The sequence below is a fragment of the Adiantum capillus-veneris genome, chromosome 25, assembly GCF_014529385.1.
Source record: "Adiantum capillus-veneris isolate H3 chromosome 25, ASM1452938v2, whole genome shotgun sequence".
In the NCBI taxonomy this organism is placed as follows: Eukaryota; Viridiplantae; Streptophyta; class Polypodiopsida; order Polypodiales; family Pteridaceae; genus Adiantum; species Adiantum capillus-veneris.
In genome coordinates, this window is record NC_140955.1 from 29,936,301 (window position 1) to 29,958,069 (window position 21,769).

At 42.5% G+C, this 21,769-nt stretch overlaps 1 protein-coding gene across 7 annotated transcripts in view; it reads left to right on the forward strand.

Moving 5' to 3' along the window:
* SYP81 (syntaxin of plants 81) overlaps nucleotides 1–11,969 on the forward strand; it is an 81,044-nt gene extending 69,075 nt beyond the window's left edge. For all 7 annotated transcript variants that reach the window (XM_086499498.1, XM_086499501.1, XM_086499503.1 and 4 more), the window contains 2 exons: nucleotides 11,392–11,523; nucleotides 11,744–11,969. In XM_086499498.1, the coding sequence (XP_086355624.1) occupies nucleotides 11,392–11,523; nucleotides 11,744–11,887 (276 nt within the window). In that variant the 3' untranslated portion in view covers nucleotides 11,888–11,969. The remainder of the gene's footprint in view (nucleotides 1–11,391; nucleotides 11,524–11,743) is intronic.
* Nucleotides 11,970–21,769: the final 9,800 nt, after the last annotated feature.

Genomic DNA, 21,769 nt, shown 5'->3' on the forward strand with positions numbered 1-21,769 from the left:
TCTCTCTCTCTCTCTCTCTCTCTCTCTCCTGCCCATGCTGCTGAAATTCATAAGTAAAAAGGCTTACGCAGCCCCCCTTTTGCCCACGCTGTTGCAGTTCGTAAGAAAAAAGGCTTACGCAAAACATTAAAGCAGTAAAGCTTACGCAATAAATTACACCAGTATGTGGACTTGCGTGGCAACAAACGGCAGGGAGGCGGAACCTACAGTAAAGCACCAGGGACAGCAAAGATAAGGTCGTAGCACTCAAACAGCAGCAGTAGTCTCTCTCTCTCTCTCTCTCTCTCTCTCTCTCTCTCTCTCTCTCTCTCTCTCTCTATTTCAGAACCTGCAGACCTGGTTTTTCAGAGCATTCAGAAAATTTAAAATTCAGAGCAAAGAATTTCAGAAATTCAGAAATTCATAGAAACTGCAAGGGGAGGGAGGGGGGGGGGGGGGAATTTGTAAGCGAAATGTATGCTTGATGCGGGAGAAAATGCATGCATAAGTGTGGAAAGTTCTGGAAACAGCTGTGTGTTTAGTGTGGCCATCTTGTGATGGAGGTCATGAGCGCAAACCCAGCACTTCCTAAGAGCTCTAGCCCCTCCTCCTTGAGTGGTTTGCATGCAATGGCATCATCAACAATGAAGCAATCAACTTTTATGGCTACCAGCAAGAGATTAGCAAACATGAAAAGGAGATGAAGACGTACAAGAGAGAGATGGAAGAGTTGAAGATGGAGAAGGCGGTCTTTCTTTAGGGGAAAATCAAGGAGGCCGAGCTTCGAACTGTGGAGAAAATGGAGCATCGGGCCGAAATTGAAGACCTCAAGAATCAGATTTCAGCCCTCAAGAGAGACCTAACCGAGGCAAGAGCCAATGGTGGACTAGAAGAGGGAGAAATCCAACCCTCAGTAATAGAAGAACTTAAGGTAATCAAAAAGCAAATGCAAGCCATTAAGGAAGAGGAGAAACAATAGGGAGCAAAAACATCTTTCGTGGATAGATATGATTATCAAAACCCATAAGAAAATGGAGGAAGTCAAGCAGTGGATTTCGGTCGCAAAGAAGGACAAAGGCAAGGAGGTATCAATCCCCACTCCCACCATCATCAACATGACACTTGAGGAGGAACAACGAAGACGTATAGGGGCTTTGCATGTGAGGGTTACCGGCCTCAACGATCAAGACAAAATTGATGAGGAAGTACAGGAGGTCATGGTACTAATGGGGATGCAAAAAGCGACACACACAAGAGCATGGAGAGTTGGTAAGAAAAGTGGAGGCACGGGGGAAACATCGAGAGGAAGAGCTCTCATATTGCGCTTCCCCTCTATTGAGGAGAAGGACTTTTTGAGAAGGAGGCCCACTCTCAAAAAGACTTGTATCTTCCTTGGTGACGATCTAACCCTCTCACAACTTGCCCACATGCAGAAGTCATGCCAGAGATTAGGGCCGCAAGAGAAAAAGGGAGACAACTTTTTACAGAGAAGGAAGAGTGGTCATTATGGAGAGACGCCCTACATGACGGTGTGAGACCTATGGGACCACACTAAAGATGGCTACTTGAAATTGTAATGGGTCTATGAGGTTGGATGTTGGGGCCTTTGAGGACAGTTTCAGAGACAGGGACATTGTATTCTTCTCGGAGACTCACCAGGCGCCTGTACAGGTGATGCCACATGTGGGTGGATATAGATGGGAGACAGCCCACAGGACCGTCACGAGATCTGAGCATGGGAGTAGAGGTTCAGGAGGAGTAGCGGTGCTATTTAGAGAGGAGCTAAAGTCACTACTACCTATTGTACGGAGAGATGAGCATGCTAGATACATGTGGGTGAGGTTGAGAGCTGACACATGTCGATTTCTATACATTGCCATATGTTACTTCCCTCCTAGTACATCAGTATATGGTGCATCCAAAGGACAATCGCCTTTCTCTATACTGGACGATGATATATGGGAGTTTTCTAGGGATGGTGATGTCATCCTCCTAGGGGACTTCAATGCCCGAACGGGTAACTCTCAGACAGTCTTCTACGACACTTTAGATGAGATGCTTAGAGAGTTAGATGTGGGGGAGTTGGGGCTTGACAGACGCTCACATGACAAAGAGCAGACGGAGTATGGGAGATACCTCACAGAGATGACGACTACACATGGGTTAGCCATACTTAACGGCTTACAGCGATTTCTTGGAGGAGCCGGCTTCACATATTTTCCACACAGACATGGGGCGAGTACAGTGGACTATGTTATGACACAGTCGAGCTTTATCCCTTGCATTCAGGATTTCACAGTGGAAGCAAGGCCAGTGGGCGTAGCAGTAGATCATGCTCTCTTGACACTACCTGTTTCATTCCAGTATAGTACAGCCCAGACATCAGGAGGCAGGTCACACACTCGTTATACATTTACACCAGAGACTGATTCTGTTTATACATAGGAGATCTGGGACCGTCTATAGCAAGGCACAGCTGGTACAGGCCTCTCAGTGGAGGAGTGCACCACTTTACTGACTTAGACACTGCATGGTGCTGCATCAGTGGCATACCCACACACCCAGCCGGGCAGGAGACCACATTCTGGGAGCATGCCCCAGAATAGTTGGTACGATGAGGAGTGCAGAGAGATGAGAGCCCAGCTTCAGAGGGATCTTCTTTTAGGAGTCATCACTTACAGACAGTCTCGGATTGCTTCCCTGCGCCTTGTGCGGCAGAAGAAGCGAGCTTACCTGGCTCAGATGGAACAAGAATTATATCAGATGTTCTTGAGTAGGGGTTCAGGAGAGGCATGGCGACTCTTTCATAAGCACTCCCCTCCCCCAGTGATTACTTCACCTAATGTGTGGGGCCATTGATAGGATGAGGACAGGGAGGGCATATGATCATGACGGTCTAGTAGCGGAGCACTTTATACATGCTAGGGATATGCTGATGGAGGTTCTTGCAATGTTGTTCAATCGTGCCATGTGTGAGGGGTTACCTGAGACTTGGAGGTTGTCTACTATTGTGCCTATCTTCAAGGCAGGGGATCCTACAGAGCCTGGGAACTACCGCACTATTATGGTTGGACACACATTGGCACGGTTGTATGCATCCATTCTTGAGCAGCGCTTGAGTATTTGGGCAGAGGATGAGGGGGTACGGGCAAAGGGTCAGGCCGGTTTCAGGAGGGGTTTCTCCACTCTTGATCATATTTTGACACTCAGAGCCATCATTGAGGAGGGCAGGTCACATGGGAGATAGATTTATTGTAGCTTTGTGGATTTTCGCAAAGCATTTGACATGGTAACGAGAGCTCGATTGATGCACAGACTACAAGAGATGGGGGTGCCCTTAGAGTTGATATGGGGGATTATGGCTTTGTACAGATCAGTGATGGGACATGTAAGCACTCCTGAAGGGGTATCTGATTTAGTTCACTCTACTATTGAGGTGAAACAAGGCTGTCCACTGTCTCCTACTCTATTTGGTATGTATGTTGATGAGGTGTCTGATTACATTGTCAGAGAGGGTGACAGAGGTGTCTAGCTGGCAGGGACGTGGATCCCATTGTTGTTATATGCTGATGATATTGTGTTGATATGTGACTCACCAGAGGGTATGCAGCGACATTTGGATGCACTACACAGTTTTTCAGAGGATAGTGGATTGTGTGTAAACCTTGGTAAAACCAAGGTTATGGTGTTTAACACCACACCACAGTGGATCAGGAAATCAACACCTACTTTCACATATGGTCAGGAGATTGTGGAGTATACAGATGCGTACACTTACCTGGGGGTAGTCTTCACTGGGCCGAGATTTTCTTTGAGAATCGAGCGGAGTTAGCTGGCCCCCCTATGGAGATTGAGGCGCTTACCAGATTAGTCTCCTTTGTACACAGCCTGTGGGATACTACCAGAGACAGATATGCCAGGCTGGCCCTATTGTCCTCCAGACAGCTAGCTCTACAGGGGGATACATCATGCTGGTATGCACAGATGACATCATGGTTTCAGACACATGGCTTCACTATGGACAGGCTGCCTCCTTTTCAGTACTCTCTACAGGCACCCTTGATGTCTCTGACACGGGTGGAGATTACTAGAGTCATTCGCCAGGATCTGATCCAGCTGGACACGAGGAGGACATGGATAGAGCCGGTACAGGAGTTGGGCACGAAGATGGCTTTCTATAGAGAGCATCTTCTCCACCTCACAAGGGATGGGTTTGTGATTCGACCTAGCTATATGGACACACATCTTTCTCATGGCTTGCGCTGTGCCATTGGCCAGATACGCACATCCTCACATCAGCTCGAGATTGAGACTGGCAGATTCAGAGGGATACTAGCAGATAGCAGGATATGCCGCTTATGTCATATAGAGCCAGAGACAGAGTCACATTACATATGTCATTGCACAGTGTACTATTCAGAGAGGGTTTTGAGCCTCTATCTAGGGTCATGAGCTATGAGATTCAGAGATGTCTTAGACTGTATCTACTTGAGTTACACAGGCACAGAGACACTTTATTGAGGAGAGCTGGAGAGAGACGGTCTTAGAGACAGATTACAGATTTCTTTACAGTGGATATTGGACCCCCAGAGGAGCAGCCAGAGGAGCAGACACCATTGCAGAGCTCTGCCCGCACTCATACTACTGCTACTGGCATTCTCATAGACCGAGCATTGGAGCTAGGGAGATCTAGAGGCCCGCGATTGAGGAGAGGAGCTACACAACATCGACGGAGACTACAGCAGAGGATTCGAGCCATACTCTCTCAACGTCCGGAGTGCAGATGAGGATGGATCTCCACCATATCTTCCTGCCTTCTTTCATTGTACTACACATTGTATTTTGTTTCAGTTCTTTTTGATTCCGGACATGGTATCAGATGGCTTGGTCTCATAGGTCATTTTGGCCTTTGAAGACGTTAATGTATCATTTCATTTCATTTCATCTCTCTCTCTCTCTCTCTCTCTCTCTCTCTCTCTCTCTCTCTCTCTCTCTCTCTCTCTCTCTCTATGTGTGTGTGTGTGTGTGTGTGGAAGCGTGAACAACAGATCACACTTCCACACACACACGCCCGCTGTTGTTGCCAGCTTTGGTGGAGCAGCAGCAACCCTGGGCTCTCATGGTCACACATTTGTGTATGCACATTGTCACCCCATCTTTTGGTCATTGGAAACCTACTTATTGAGATGTTGTTTTTGGGAAGCTTAAAGGAACATTCCTGGATGTCCCTTTACTTCTTCTCTCATTGTTGATTGGAAGGTTGTCACTTTGCATTTGGCTTGGAATGGTCGACAATCCTCTGTGGGTAACTCTCTTCATTTGGAGAGTCTGCATTGGAGCAGGGCCTTCACTTCGACTTTGGTTCAACGGTCTCCTCGCCAAGTGTATTTTTTTTCCCAAAAAGGAATCTTTTAGGTGTATCAGGTGCTTGATGACTCGGGTTATGTTCTTTCGTTCGCGGATGCAGTGTCCCGCTTTCGGTTGGGTCCTCACTATTCTCCTCTCTGGCGGGAAATTCAAAGGAGGAATGGGTGAGTGATTGGATGGCATCTCAGCTGGCAGTGTCTATGCCATCCTTTAGTCTGATGTATGGATTGTGCATCATGGTAATCAGCTGTGGTTGCTTTCCGAGTCATCCTTGTGGTAGCAACACACATGGTCTCGCATTTGGCAGAGTCGTCTACCTTTGAAGGAACGTGTTTTCTTGTGGCGCTGCTTGGTGGGAGCTCTACCTGTTGGCAATGTGTTACATGCTCGGCATATTGCGCCTTCCCGTTGCCCCAGATGCCTTGAAGCTAAGGAGACCGTACCACACTTACTGTGTCGTTGTTGCCACTCCAAAGCCTTCATTCATTAAGTGTCGACTACTCTTCGGCTGTCTTTTCCTTTCGGCTCTTTTCACAGACACTTTTGGCTTTTTAGGGTGCTCTAGTCACCGAAATCTCAGTTTGCAGTGTTCTTCACCTAGGTCAGATTTTGGACTCTGTGGGCCATCTGACACCATAGAAACTCCTTAATGTTCCAAGGCACTTATGTTGACCCCTTTCCCTATTTCACATTCTCTTGGTCAAGTGTTGCATTTTGCTTATGACGTTGGAGACATCACTCTTGATACCTATAAGATTTACTTTGATTGTTTCTAGCCTTCGGAGCCTCATCATAGTGCTCCGCTTTTGTATCCCTTTCTTTTCGTGGGTTTTCCTCGCTTACATTTTTTCCCTCTTTAGGAGGTTTTTTCCCCCGTGCATTGTATACACGCCCATCACTCTAGGGCTATCTATCTTTCCATTGCACACTAAGTAATATACTCTCCATTGTGTGCCTTGAGCTTCCTTCGTCTTCTCCAAGCTGTGTGTGTTTCTCTGCAAGCCTAATTCCAACAATCGGTATCAGAGCAGGTTGCTTCCTCCCGGGCTTAGTCGCCAGCTGCTCCAATACACGCTTGCTCACTCTCTCCGATTTCTGTGAGCTTTGGCGAGCGTTCGCAGGTCGACAAATATTTGGGGCATGCTCAAAGAGCTTGGTCTGCTCAGATTTTTGATTTGGGCTCATTTCGGCCTCTGTTTCCACTACAGGCAGTATTGCACAGGCTATTTCGTCATTTTGTGCAGAATTTCTGTCAGTGCCGTTTTCTGCATAACAGGTGCCTTACAGTCTTCTATGGTTTGTGCTATATAGCACGTGTTGTTCACGTTCCGTTTCTCCTATTTTTGGGCAGTTTTCACATCAGGTGCAGCATTTACCATGGCTGACAATAACAACACAGATGTGTTCAAGATGTTTGCTGCTCAGGACAGGTTGGATGGGGACAATTACCCTATGTGGGCTTATATGATGCAACATGTTCTTGTGTCAAAGGGCGTCTGGAACATTGTGCAGGGCATTGATGTACGTCCTGGTTCTGAGGATGTAGGCAATGTTGAGGATGTTACAGGTCTTGCTGCAAGAATTGCTGCTGTTAGAGTTGTTTTGCGTACGGTAGAACAAGCTCGTTGGGATGTTAAGGATGCGCAGGCTCATGCATTGATTGCGTTGTCTGTGAAGCGCACCATTGTTCCTCACATCCGTTCAGCAAAATCTGCAAAACAGGCTTGGGATATTCTAGCAGGTCTTTATACAAATGTAGCGATTGTTGAGTCTTCTGTGAAAGGAGAATGTGGTGCTGATGTTGATGCAGAATGGGCTTTTAGCGCAGAGTGCACTTACAATCCTGCTGTCCATGATGCATGCTTGTTAGTTGCTGCAGATTCACATGTGTGGTATTTCGATAGTGGTGCTACAAAGCACATTACCTCACATCGTGAATTGTTTACCTCTCTCGAGTCTGTCCCTCATGGGAATTCTGTCACTTGTGCCAACAATGCCTCTTATCCAGTTCAGGGAGTTGGAAAGATTGTGCTTACTGCTGCTAATGGCAGTTCTTTCACACTTGTTCATGCACTTTATATACCTGGGATCAAGAAGAATCTCTTGTCTGTATCCGCACTTGCTAGACTTGGACTTGTAGTCAAATTTGTGGATGACAGATGTACAGTTCATGATCTCAGTTTTGGTGATGAAATTGTTGCATCTAGCCTTTTGTGCCGTGGGCTGTATAAGCTCACTTTGTATGACAAGTGTGGACAAAATTTTGCAAATGCTGTTGCAGATTCAAGGGCTATTTCAGATGCAAAACTTTGGCATGCACGTTTTGGTCATCTGAATTTTGCCAGTTTGCTGCGTTTGCAGAAATCTGATATGGTTGCTTCTTTGCTGCCTCTTGAAGCACCTATCAAACATGTTTGTGAAGGCTGTATTTTGGGTAAGATGCAGAGTTCTAAGTTTCCAAAGGATGGTTCAGTTTGGGCCACATGCATGTTGCAGCTTGTGCATAGTGATGTTTGTGGGTCCATGCAAACTCCGTCCTTGGGCAATTACGTGTACTTCGTGACTTTCATTGATGATTACTCCAGGCATGCATGGGTATTCCCGCTTAAAGCGAAGTCTGAAGTTGGATGGCTGCCATGCAATCAGAATATGATGCACTCATAGAAAATGACACATGGACTTTATGTGATTTGCCTCCTGGCAAAAAGGCCATTGGTACGAAGTGGATTTACAAGTTGAAACGCAAGCCGGATGGTGAGATTGATCGCTATAAGGCTCGACTTGTTGCAAAGGGTTATGCACAGCAAAAAGGCATAGATTATGAAGAGACTTTTGCTCCCACTTGTCGTATGACTACTGTGCGTTTTCTATGTGCATTGGCAGCTCATTTTGGTTGGGATGTACATCAATCAGACATTGTTACTGCTTTCTTGAATGGTGACATATTTGAGGAAGTTTATGTAACGCAACCTCGCGGTTTTGTCATAAAAGGACAAGAGGACAAAGTGTGCAAATGTAAGAAGGCTTTGTATGGGTTGAAGCAATCTCCTCGTGCTTGGTATGAGAAAGCTGACACTCATTTGGTCAAACAAGGCTTTCGTAACAGTCCAACAGAAAGCACATTGTATGTAAAGCGTGAGGGTGATGTACTTCTCATTGTGGTTCTTTATGTTGATGACTTGTTGATCACTGGACCAAATGAGAAACATATTGCTGAATTTAAGGCTGATTTGAATGCTACTTTCAAGATGAAAGATTTGGGGCTGTTCCATCATTACTTGGGTATACAGTTTAAGCAATGTGATGGTGGTATTGCCTTGTCAAAAAAGTTACATAGAGACATTGCTATGTAAGTTTGGACTTGAGGATTGCAAACCTATTGCCACTCCCATGGAAACAGGTTTGAAGTTAAGTCTACATGATGCTAGTGATCCTGCTGATGTCACTCTTTATCAAACTGCTGTTGGCTGCCTCATTTATGTATGCAACACGAGGCCGGATATTCAATTTGCAGTCTCACAAGTCAGCAGATTTATGCATAGCCGAGGGTCTAAGCATTGGCAGGTTGTCGAGAGGATTTTCTGCTACCCATAATCAATCAATCAAACACAGAGTCTTCTCAGTCTTGTTTTCGAGGTTCAGTTCGAGCTTCTTAAGTCTTAATCATGAGTTTAAGTACTTAATAAAGGATTAGTACCTAGAATCCTCACACACCCCAAGCACAAACAAACACCAGAGGCACATGCATATGGTATACATACAAAAAAAAAGCCACATGCAGGCAAAGGCACCAGACAAGCATAACCAATGAAACCAAAACGACCAATGCCTGTGTACAAAAAGAAGCAAACGCAGGCAGCACACTTTCACCATAAGAAGGGTAAAGGAAGGGGTTGGGGGCACAGAGAGGTCGGGCAGCCAGTCGTTGGAAAACTGCGGAGCATCAGGTGGGCGAAACAGTTCACAGAGGGCAACGAGCGGCTGAAGGCGACGTGGCATGGAGAAGAATGAGCATGATGAAGTGGCACAAGGCGCTGTCTAAGGAGAGGGAGAAGTGTTGCAGCAGATCAGTGTCCTTCAAAAGCCCTAGCTCTTCTCTCTCTGATTGATTGACTGATTGCAGGATGACTGAGAGCGGGCGGAGCAAGCTCTGAGTTGGCTCATGCACGCATTTTGAAAATACCATCTCTCTCTCTCTCTCTCTCTCTCTCTCTCTCTCTCTCTCTGGCTCGACATACACAACGCCCCTTCAGACTATCGACCAAGGTGGATCTCCTATGATTTAGCTCTTGTGAGGATTGTATCAGCCTTTGTATCAGCTCTCACCCATTATATACCCACACACACACCCACATTGTGTTGTATTAGCCCCCAGTCACTACTTTCCCCCCCCTACTCATATCCTACACAATTCCAGCTAGCTGCTTAGTTCACATCTAGCAGTTAAGATTTCAGTTTTCCACTTTACTCCATTTTACTTTTGTACCCAGACATTGTATTAAATCCACCAAGATTGTATCAATTTGGTCTCATAGGTCATTTTGGCCTTTTGAAGACGTTTATTATTACATTTCATTTCATTTCATTTCTCTCTCTAGAGTCATGAGATACCAGGATTAGAGATGCCTCAGATTATACTTACTGGAGATTCGCGCACACAGAGAGGACCTCTTGAAGAGGGGCACAATGACACGAGATCCAGGGACTAAGGTAGATTACAGATTTCTTTCAATCACAGACAGGAGAGTTCAAGCAGCCTCCACAGCAGAGCAGCTCCAAAGGCACCAGAGGCATACTGCTTGATTGGGCGATAGGGTGGGGGAGGTCCCGTCGCCCACGGATGAGGGGGCCCTCACAGATTGCGACAGAGGATCCATACCATACTGGTGCGACATAGGAGCCGTCCTTTTGGATACTGATGTATATGTATATGATGCTCCTACTGTTAGAGATCTCCATTGTATCAGCTCACCCCCCCCCCCCCCCCCCCCCCTTTACGTCCCCTTTGTATCGGCTTTCACCCCACCCCTACCCCCCTTTTTTTCTTTTCAGTTCTTTGTACGTTTTGTACCCAGACTTGGTATTAGATTCACCACATGTAACCCTTTGGTCTCGTAGGTCATTTTGGCCTTTTGAAGACGTTAATATTACATTTCATTTCATATCTCTCTCTCTCTCTCTCTCTCTCTCTCTCTCTCATAACAGGTCTCTTCGGATAGTTTCCTACGACGTTAAAACTCTCTTCTTCTTTTGGGGGGGGGGGGGGGGGGGGGGGGGGTGCGCGTGCTAATAAAAAGAGGAAAATGGTATAACCTTTCTATCACCCAAGTGTAGATTGGTTGTGCCATTTGTCTCTTGAATAACAGGTCTTGAATTTAACTCCTCCTCGTCGGCTAGATCTTTAAGGTCTCTTGGGATAGTTTCCTACGACGTTAAAACTCTCTTCTTCTTCTTCTTCTTCTTCTTCTTCTCTCTCTCTCTCTCTCTCTCTCTCTCTCTCTCTCTCTCTCTTGCGCGCGCGCGCGGCATGGGCAGGCAGCTGGCTGTGCATGCAGTTGGTAGATAATGAGGCTGAACTCGACAGGCTGCAGTCCCTCACGAGGGTGTTCACAGCAGGTGATAGGCTTCTTCATGTGACGGTGTCCACAGGCCTCGGACACTAATGTTCATTTTAGCTTTTATTTTTACTTCAGTTTATTTTGTACCCAGGCATTGTATTGGATTCACTAGGATTTTATTTGTTTGGTCTCATAGGTCATTTGGCCTTTTGAAGACATTTAATATAACATTCATTTCATCTCTCTCTCTGACCTATGTGTAACATCCTCTATTCTCCTGGCGGGGGCGGGGGTCCTGAATGCTTAGAAAGTGAAGATGCATGGGGCTTGGTTCCTATGATGGTTGACGTTGCACAGCCATATCATTTGTATTCAACAGTTTGTCCCGTAGGACAATTTAGTTTTTGGCAGATGTATTGATCTTTTTGTCTATTAAGCATTTCACTGTTGTCCATGTGTGTTTCTGAACTCATTATCTGCTCAACAGGTGGAGTTGACCAATTTATTGGATACGGCGCAAGAAACAGAAAGAAAAATGATAGAGATGTCAGCACTAAATCACTTGTTCTCGACTCATGTGCTACATCAAGCCCAGCAAATTGAGAAGTTGTATCAGCAGGTAAGTGTGGTATCAAGTTTATCTTCATATATGAGATAGAAAGCTTACTTTTATATTTATATGCCAAAATAAAAAAGTGGCCAAGCAAGATCTGAAAATTGTGGTCAATTCAATGAACAAAATGCCTTTTTAATGCATACTAGATGATATGAAGATCTCCAACTTCTGATATGTGGCATGTATTTAAGAATGTCTTAAGCTCTTGCATTGAACCCTGCAGGCCTTGGATGCAACTGAAAATGTGGAGAAAGGAAACAAGGAGATACGCAAAGCAATTGGTCGGTCGAACAGCAGCAGAACCTTTCTATTACTTTTCCTTTTTGTCCTCCCCCTAGCTCTTTTATTCTTGCATTGGTACAACTAACATTTGTGGATTGGTCCCAACCTTAAGAACGTCTTTGTGAAACTTGTGAGATGGCTCAAAGGATGTGTGAAATGTTTCCTGAGGTGGTATGTTTGTTTATGATGGTGTAACGAGTGAGCACATGCTGGAGAATATTTGGCAGGGGAGGTAGGAAACATATAAAACCTCTGAAGGCCTGTGCACATACGAGAGAGAGAGAGAGAGAGAGAGAGAGAGCAGCTCTTAATTTTGTGTGGGACTCGGCTCTAAGTTGTTTTAGCAGTTGCTTCGACAATGTTATTGCTTTTGGGCAACTCGGAGTTTTTTGAGCAAGGCCAGCATCAGCATGCCTTTTGTAGGTATTGTGTGACCACATCTCGATTCTCAGCTCTACACTTTTGCTCATATCAATACAAGAAAGAAGTACTGCCGGGCACTCCGCCCCCTAGAGTCCAAAGACATGGCTTCATTCTATTTCAAGGAGAGGAAGTCGGGGGGATTTGTGAAGGTTATTCTATCCCAGCAAAATTGAAAGTCTACTTGTCAAGGGATCAAGCACGCCGGCAGTGCCTTTTGAAGCATTTCTAGACACCACCAAGTCTTCAAACTCTCCTTTTACCCCAGTCGTATGCAAAGGCACTAACTACCACTACTTTGCTCTCTCGAGTCTTAGCATCGGTGCCACTTTAAGGGTGAACCCATTCCTAGCTTTTAAAAAGAGAGTTCTGAAAGAATCGGCAAGCTGTTTTTTGCGCAAGGGCATGTTCAAATAACGAGGAGTTTCTCAAGCAAAGAGTGGTTGCTAAGCAATGCCATTTTAGACTTGAAAGACTTGTTTTCAAAGGCTTCATTCAAAAATCAAGCAAGTTTACAAAGGGGAAAATTGTTCACTTTGGGTTCTTTTCGAAGTCTCTCTCAGACTAAAACTTTTGCAACCAAGCAATACTAAAAGAAACACATGGATGTGTATGTCATGATTTAATTTTGGGAATGATAGAATCATTGTGTTATTTTGAAGGAGCTTTAGACAATGATAATGGCCAAGGTTTCACACGACAAACCAAGATGAAGAGGGTATCTAATGAAAGAAAAGAAAATCCATGGTCAGCTGTAAGAGTTTCTATAGACAAACAACCCGAAATTGATCTTACATAAACTAGGGCATTCTCTTTCATAATCACCCCTCCAATTGGTTGCTATAGATGAGTGAGCATTGGCGATTATCACCACTAGGTTACACATAAATTATGTCAAGCCAATATGACCACCACATAGTCACCATTCTCAAGGAAAAGGAAGTTGCACTTGCACTACTAAGTGTAATCAATTTCTTACAAGAAGAAAGGAAGCATATGAAAGAAGCATTAAGAGGAGTTTACCTAACCTCAACACCAAAGACCAAGTGCCACACATGTGGTAAGCTTAAACACATCTCAATAATTGCTACATAAACAACAAGTGTACCCAATACAAGAAGACATGTCATCCACCTGTGAGATCTTTTTGCAATGACCAACCAAAGAAGAAGAAACAACAAGAAGCAAATAAAGATCGAATAAAATATTGTAGGACAAAAAGAAGAGATCAAGGGTGCACACACTAGTCTCCTTTGACTTTGATTCAAACATCTTGTAGATCACTTATGATTACCTCTACCTCTTATTTTTGTATCACGTTGGAGATAACTTGATAGTGCTTGGTCTGAATTGCAGTCATGAGTTTGAGAGGAGTGTTTTTAGGAGTCTATATGGAATTATAATTATGAGATATTATGGCACTTATGAGCCATTTATTCTACAACCATGTTGTGAGACATCTTTGACATGGAAACCTATGAGCGATTGACACATATCTCATAGCCAAATCCCAGGTGGAGGATTGATGAGTGGGTTTTAGCCTGTGAACCTACACTTAGGCAAATTCACATCACATGACGCTACATGAGATGAAATTACATGACATGAAATGGTCATTAAGTTCATGTATTGACTTCCATGAGAGGTCAACCCTAGTAAAGTGTATTACATGTTTGACAAGTCATGCACGCAATCCTAGCTTTGGTGTAAAGAGCACCCCTTTGTATTCTCTTGATGCTTGTTCAATAATCAAATTTTCGACTTCATCTTAGTATGTGTCTTTATGATTAAGTGAATCATGAAGGCTACTTTGCTTCATCCTCCATAGCTCAAATACTTAAATATGCATCATGCAACCTTTCATGGAGGCAAGTCCACCAAACCCTTTAGAGTGATAAAGTCCTCGTTTTTTCTTAAGGACAATGCTCTTTAGTGGTGATATATGCTTTCGACAAAAGGGTGGCTTCTTAGATTTGAATTGGAGTACTAACAATTCCTTCTCTATGGTTAAAGAGGGTTCTACACCCTTTTCTAAGGTGGAGAGTTTGCATAAGTCTCAATCATGACATAAGAAGGCAATGAATATGGATTTACGTTGAAAAGGTGGAGGTTTGGGTTTTCTTAGGTTGGAGAAAGCGAAGCTCATATAGATGAAAGGAAAAAAGAATCTTTATTCAAAGCTCAGTACGAGATACTATAGTTTCTCAATGATTACTCAATAAATCAATGATGTATCTGTCATACCACAACTACCAATTCATTAGAGGTTTTCTTCTGAGGCACTTTCATGGGCAGATTCTCAAGGATATGATTCTTGAGGAAGTTTCTTTGTCTAGCACATGCAAGCAAGAAAAGATGAAGGGTAATATTATCTTAAGGTACGTGGTTCATGAAGTTCATGATTCTTTTATTTTTTATGCCAAGTGGTTGGAGGAGGGAGACTTGGGAGACCATCCTTGACTATTGGACCTTTACCTTGAGAATTCTAGTTGGGAGCCCACCATTCCAAGGGCATAGACAATTTCAATGGTTGAGTTTGATACAGTGCCGTTCTACTCCCTTGTGAATAGATGAGATGGATTGTGTGTAGTCATACTTTGGTAGTGCTTTCTAGCATACCAAGAGGTAATGAGCTGACAATATTCTACCTATTAGACGAATGTATGGAACATTGCATCTTCGGAGGTTGTACTAGTGTATCAAACATCTATATGAATCTTATGTGATGTTAGACCATGGTGTGATGGCTAGTAAATACATCCAAAGTCTAATGTGGAATGTGGGGATGAGGATCTCAAATTTTACATGCTCTACCTTGTGTGTATGCCATATGTGGGTATACTATCTACTTTGTGTGACTTTCGACAAGTTTAATTATTCGATCACTCCTATCTTCTGTTTTTCCTTGGGTTGGGTTTTTTATTTTTAGGAGAAGGAAAAAAAGGGGGGGAGAGGAGGGGGGATAGGATTCATGGTTTGTGCATACCCCCATACCCACTCACTAGCACTTTCTACGACATCTACTTTAGGTATGGCATGGAGGGACAAGTACAACCTTTTTTTGCACGTCATATTTGTGACTTTGGTGCACCATGTTGGCATGCTCACCATCATGGAATTATAGCTCAGCAAGCAAACAAGTGGATTGTTAATTTGGAAGGTTACTAGAATGTAGCTTGAACAAGTCTTAGATCACTATTTGAGTATCCCTTCTTTGTTATGTTGATCTTGTGAGTTAAGATTCCTCTAGTGCATATAGCGATGAGTGGTATCATTACTTTCTTAATCATGTTATCTTCAAACTCAATTTTCATCAACTGTTGTTTCCTTGTAGCCTAAATGGTGAAGAAAAGGCATCCAATGTGGAGAGACTACACATAAAATCAGTTTAGTCCTTAAATACCTTAGTGCCCTCCCATAATTATCATGCACAAGGAGCCGTCCTCCTTAACAACTGTAAGAAATCCCTAAACAAAGTCTTCAGAAGTTACAATTTCTATTTTTAAAAGGTGCACTTTGTCAAACTCTTATAGATATTTTAACTACTATTTTTTTCATGGACTCCTCCCAAGGATGAGGACTTGGCAACACCCATTGTTACTTTGTAAACTTTTGAGAATTGTTAACAATATTTGGCTAATAATCGTAGTTTTTATCCCTATTTTTTGTACTTGATGTCATATAAAGTTACGTATTTTAGTTTTTTGCTCTTGAAAAAAATAAGTGTGCAAATACTCCAATGAGAAGGGAAGAGGAAAGAAATAGTAGACTATATTAACATTAGAGCCAACACATTTTGACCTTGATGGATCTCATTAGGACTATTTTTTATCTTTTTTATATGTTTATATAAGTCAAGAAACAATGCATCATGGGGTGCATCCAAAAGAGTGAAAGAACTTAAACCTAATTGCAAGTTGGAAGACACTGATTTGGAAAAAACATTGGGCATTCAAGAGTAGAAGTTTGCATAGAAGAGGATTTTTTAAATTTTTTGGGAAGTGCGAGTAGTGAGACTAGGAGTTTGATGATGATGTGGTGAAATGTGATTTAGTGATCATAAAGTTAAGAGTATAGAATCTAAGCACTAATGAAAGTCGAGTTTCTTTGAAATAGTAGGGATGAGGAGGGGCATGTTTTATTTAGGAAGCAACTTGCAAGTTATTGCTAAGAACTTGGTTGGGTTTTAAGAGCAAAAAAAGGATGTACATAAAAAATATATAGAGGATAAAATTAGGGTGGCATTCATAAACAATTAGACATGATTAATCAAATCACTAATCATCATCAATTCAAAAGAGAACAAATGCAACTCATGCAAGGTAAACAATAATGTAAGATGTGGTACTCTAATCTCAAGACATGCCATCAGACAAGTGCACAACACGTGCCTTTGTACAAGCCTTGAGAGAGAACTTGAAACCAACCATTTTTTTCTAGAGGTAGTACTCATGGGAGTACAATTGCGTGTGTCTAATCAACGCATGAGTGAGGATAACTTTTAGTCTACTACATTTGGATGGAAGCATCTTGGCTCATAACATGGAGACAGGGATGTCTACATAGACTCAATATACATATCATAGGTGGAGGTCTCCATAGAACATGAGGAAAAGAGGGATCATTTCCCAAAAACCCTCCCCTATAACTTTTGTGGAATGTTTACAACAAGAAAACAACAACTAGAATCTTGACCATAACATCTCTCCCCACAAACAAACCTCAAGCAAACAAATGGAACAAACCACAACAACAAGGAAATCCAAAAAATCCTCTACCTTGAAAAAATGAGTGGTAGATCTAAATATCAAGACCTCTACATTTAAGCAAACATCACTTCCAAGCATGAAGTTTCAAGTGGTCGCTCCACCAACTTGGAGTGTGCCTTTACTCTCGTCTTCCTTCTTGTCCTTGAAATCACACTTTGACCTGGTGGTTTGCCTTGCCAAATTAAGAGCAAGGATTCTTTTTTAAGCAATCCTTAGAAGTAACCAACCTTGTCACATTCATGGCACTTTTTTACCTTTAAAGAAGAAATATGAGCTACACGTGATTCTTCTTTGGCCTTCTTGGTGGTTGCCTTTTTCTTCCACTTATTGTCCGCGTCTTGCTATGAGTTAACGGTGTCTTATAAGCCTGGTACATGGTTTCCTCCTCAAGCACACTAAAATTTTGCTAAAAATCTCCAATCCTTGCGAGGGCCTTCAACCAAATAAAACTTTGTCATCCTCTTGAATGTCTCACTCGATTAGGCCAATTACGTGGTTCTAGACTTGAACCTATTGACAAGGCTAGTGATGTCTTTCTTTTGTGTAACATTATGCCAAAAAACGACAAGTTCACTGTATAGTGTAGCTCTTTGCAACAGTTTAAGAGATCCCTTCAAGTCTACAAATGCCTCCCATTCTGTGAAAGCATTGTCCATACTTTGGATGAAGTTGTCATTTAAGGCAGTCATGATGATTCCAAAAACTTGCTCATCCATTTGTTTTGAATTAAGCATGTGTAGCTTTGATGAGGATGTTCCCTCTCCCAGTGTCATTGATCTCATAACAGTCCAAAGATCTATCCTCATAAGAAAACACTTGTCTTTACCTACCAGCATTTGAGATTCTCTAATCTTATGGTCAAAAGATGAGGTTATTGGGAAGGTCTTACCTTGACTCAAGTTAGTGTCTAATCCTAAATTACATAAGAAGCATCAAAATATCATCTCCAAAGATCAATATCATGACACAAGGGTGTACCGTAATTGGTCGCCAATTTTTATGCATGGCCAAAAATGTGGGCTTTAATGTGAGGAGCTCACTGAACCATTGATTTCAAGATTTTTTGTGGAAGCTAGGTCCTTGAGGGGTGGCAAGGTGAGGACTTGGATGAGCTAGTGGTTGGTTTGCAACAAGGTCACTACTAGTCAATTAAAAAAAACTAGTCTAATGATAACATAATCCAAGTAGTAGGAGGACTTTTCTTGAGCAAGTGTGCACTTCTCCTTTGTATAGCAACACTCGGATGCACCACCCATTCAACTAGAGAATCCAAGCAAGTGCATTGTATCCACTTTTCTTGGTTTGTAGAAGGAGTGGTTAAAGTTTCTTCGTAATGAGAGGATTCCCTTAATTAAAAAATACTAATGCTACACCAAATAGTATATGATAAACCCCGTTCGGACAAGGAGGGTGTGCCTAATGATCTAGCATAGCTAATCTTAAGGAGCTAGTGAACTTAGGAAAGTGCTAAGCCCAGCATGCTCTACTACTATTCTATGGGAAATAAGTAATAAGGAGAGTGTACCTAATGATCTAACATAGATAATCTTAAGGAGCTAATGAACTTAGGAAAGTGCTAATCCCCACATGCTCGACAAGGAGAGTGTGCCTAATGATCTAGCATAGATCATCTCAAGGAGCTAGTGAACTTAGGAATGTGCTAATCCCAACATGATCTACCACTACTCGATGCAAAATAAATAATAAGGAAAATTTGGTGTGGCATTCATAGGACTTAAAAAAGGACAACTTAATCACTGCTACAATTTTCACTATTCTTCTATTACTTTTTAAATTCTTAAAGGGCTACATCCCCCCGATAAAAATAAAAGAGAGATTCTCCCATGTTGAACTTCTTATGTACAACATCTAGATCATAAAATGGGAGGGAGGAAAATCCAGATAGGTGGCCTTTAATGGAAATGACCAACACTCCGTTAGCTCCCATCTGTAGTCTCACTTTTGTACCCAAATTATTGCAAGGAAATCAAGCATCGAGCACTATTGACTCCATCTTGTATGAAGATCCTAAATGTAGTTGACCATGTCATAGCCCCCCATGCATACAACTTACACGAAGGATTTAAAGCCATATATGTTGTGCACAAGGGCAATCTCATACCTAGTGTCTTAGATTTTTCTTGAGGTGCCCACATCAAGGTCAAATAGAGGGGTGTTCGATGTATTTGTCATTGTCCCTCTCTACACAACTAGCCTTTGAAAAATAGTTATCTTACAAGGCTAGTGGCTAGCCCAAAAAATAGTTTGAAACTCTAAGAGGAACTCATCAATTAGCCCTTGTTGTTGCCAATGTCAAGCTACCTTCAGGATGGCCATACAATGTTGCCATCAAAACGTGCCGTCGAAGCCATGAAGTGTACTAGAAAAAGGGAACCACATGGTCGTTGGGAGAGGTGTAGAAGCTTCTCCACTCATATCTTACAATGCCCTATTGTTGAGTATATTTGGACTTCTTCTTCACTCTCCACCATACTTAACATAGACTTTGACTCATGCTCACCTATACTAGCACGATCGACACAACTTAAAGAGTTCAAATACTTTATCTTGAGAATCATCTAAAATATCTGATACTTGTAGACCACGTGGATATTACATGAAGCTTTGAAACTAATGCCTTGGGGTTCATTTAGTGGCTCAAACGCTTGACTCTAACCATGCTAAAGGATAAATTTTGCATCCACGTGACTAGATTCTTGAGCTCACAACAAACATATCATCGAGACTTAAGTCATCAAAAAGTGTATTGCTGAAGGACCAAATTGGCAAGATAGGTTTCTATTTCCATATTTGTCTGATTGTGTTTGATTTTTTCGTGTTTGTGTTGGAAATAGGGTTGCGAGGAAATACACACAATTTGGAGAAGATGAAGAAGCTCAAGGCACACAACAGAGAATAGAATTACTTAGTGTGCAATAAAAGATAAGTTAGCCCTAGAGTGATGGGCGTATATACAATGCAAGGGGGAAAAACCTCCTAGTGAGGGAAAAAACACCCTAGCAGTCTTAAGTGTTCACACACATCACTACCACATGTATATGGTAACAAATCCCCCCTAGGAATGATGCGGTGAACAAGAGCTGACACAGAATGTGTAGGGAAGTGCCATGCCCTGAGTGCATGATCAATCCACAAATGGGAGTAAGCCCAAAGCTTTGCGGAAAGCTTTGAACTTCTCACGAGGCAATGTCTTTGTGAATAGATCTACAAGGTTGTCCTGTGTTGGCGCATAAGCCAAGTTGATCTCTCCTGTTGAGAGTCTCTCCCTGACATAGTGATAATGCGCCTCAATGTGCTTTGTACGAGCATGAAAAATTGGGTTCCTTGCAACTACAAATGCGCTCTGATTGTCAGTGTAGATGATGTTGGCAATGTCTTGGCCAACACACAAATCAGCCATAAGGCGTCTAAGCCATACACACTCAATCGTAGCTATAAAGACTGCCCTGTACTCAGCCTCACAATTGGAGGTGGTCACAGTAGGTTGCTTCCCCAAATATTTCATCTTGAAAGTAGCATTTAAATCGGTCTTAAATTCAGCCATATGTGTCTCATTAGGTCCAGTGGTCAACAAATCATCAAGATAAAGAATGACGATGAGAAGTACAACACTCTTAGGCTTTACGAAAGCCTCATTTAACCAAATGAGTGTCAGCTTTCGCATACCAAGCACGAGGAGATTGCTTTAGCCCATACAGAGCTTTCTTATATTTGCACACTTTATTTTCCTCCCCTTTAATGACAAAAACCGGGAGGCTTCATTACATAAGCTTCCTCAAATATATCACCATTCAAGAAGCAATAACATTATTTGATTTGATGTACATCCTATCCAAAATGAGTTGCCAAATGCACATAGAAAACGCACAGTAGTCATACGACAAATGGGAGCAAAAGTCTCTTCATAATTATGCCTTTCGAGTGTGCATAACCTTTTGCAACAAGTCGAGCCTTATAGCGATCAATCTCACCATCCGGCTTACGTTTCAACTTGTAGACCCACTTCGTGCCAGTGGCCTTTTTGCGAGGATACAAATCACATAAATTCCACGTGTCATTATCTATAAGTGCATCATATTCTAATTGCATGGCAGCCATCCAATTTTCAAGTTTGTGCTTCATCAAAGATAGAGGTTCATCTATATCACATAAGCTAGAAACAACCAAAGCATAGCAATTTGATGCATAGGATGCATGGCGAGAACCTGAACGAGTATGACTAGACAAAGGTGCATCCAATTTACTGTTATGCAAAGTAAGCACCATCCATTTTGGCATACCTCTAGCGTGCTCATTCTCAGCCCTTTCCACGTCAAGTACATCATGTACAGATCCGTAGAATTTTCTAAAAACACATAGGCTGTACATTTTCCTCACTTGAATTTACATTCAAATTTCCATCACTGAAAAGAGGAAACAAACTGTCATAAATATCTTGTGAGTTTACATTATTGTCTCTAGTACATGACAACAAGGGTTAAATAGAATCTTTCACAAACACAACATATCGTGAAACCAAGATACACTTTGTTTGTGGATGGTACAACCTATAACCTTTGCTTTCAGTACCGTAACCAACAAAATGCATTTAACAACCTTATCATCCAATTTTTTGCATTGTGTTTGTGGCACCAAAGCATAAAGTTTGCACAGGCCCGCAAACATCACTATGCACAAGTTGCAATCTATATGTGGCCTTGACTAAACCATCCTTTGGAAACTTCAAATTCTGCATCTTACCCAAAATATAGCCTTCA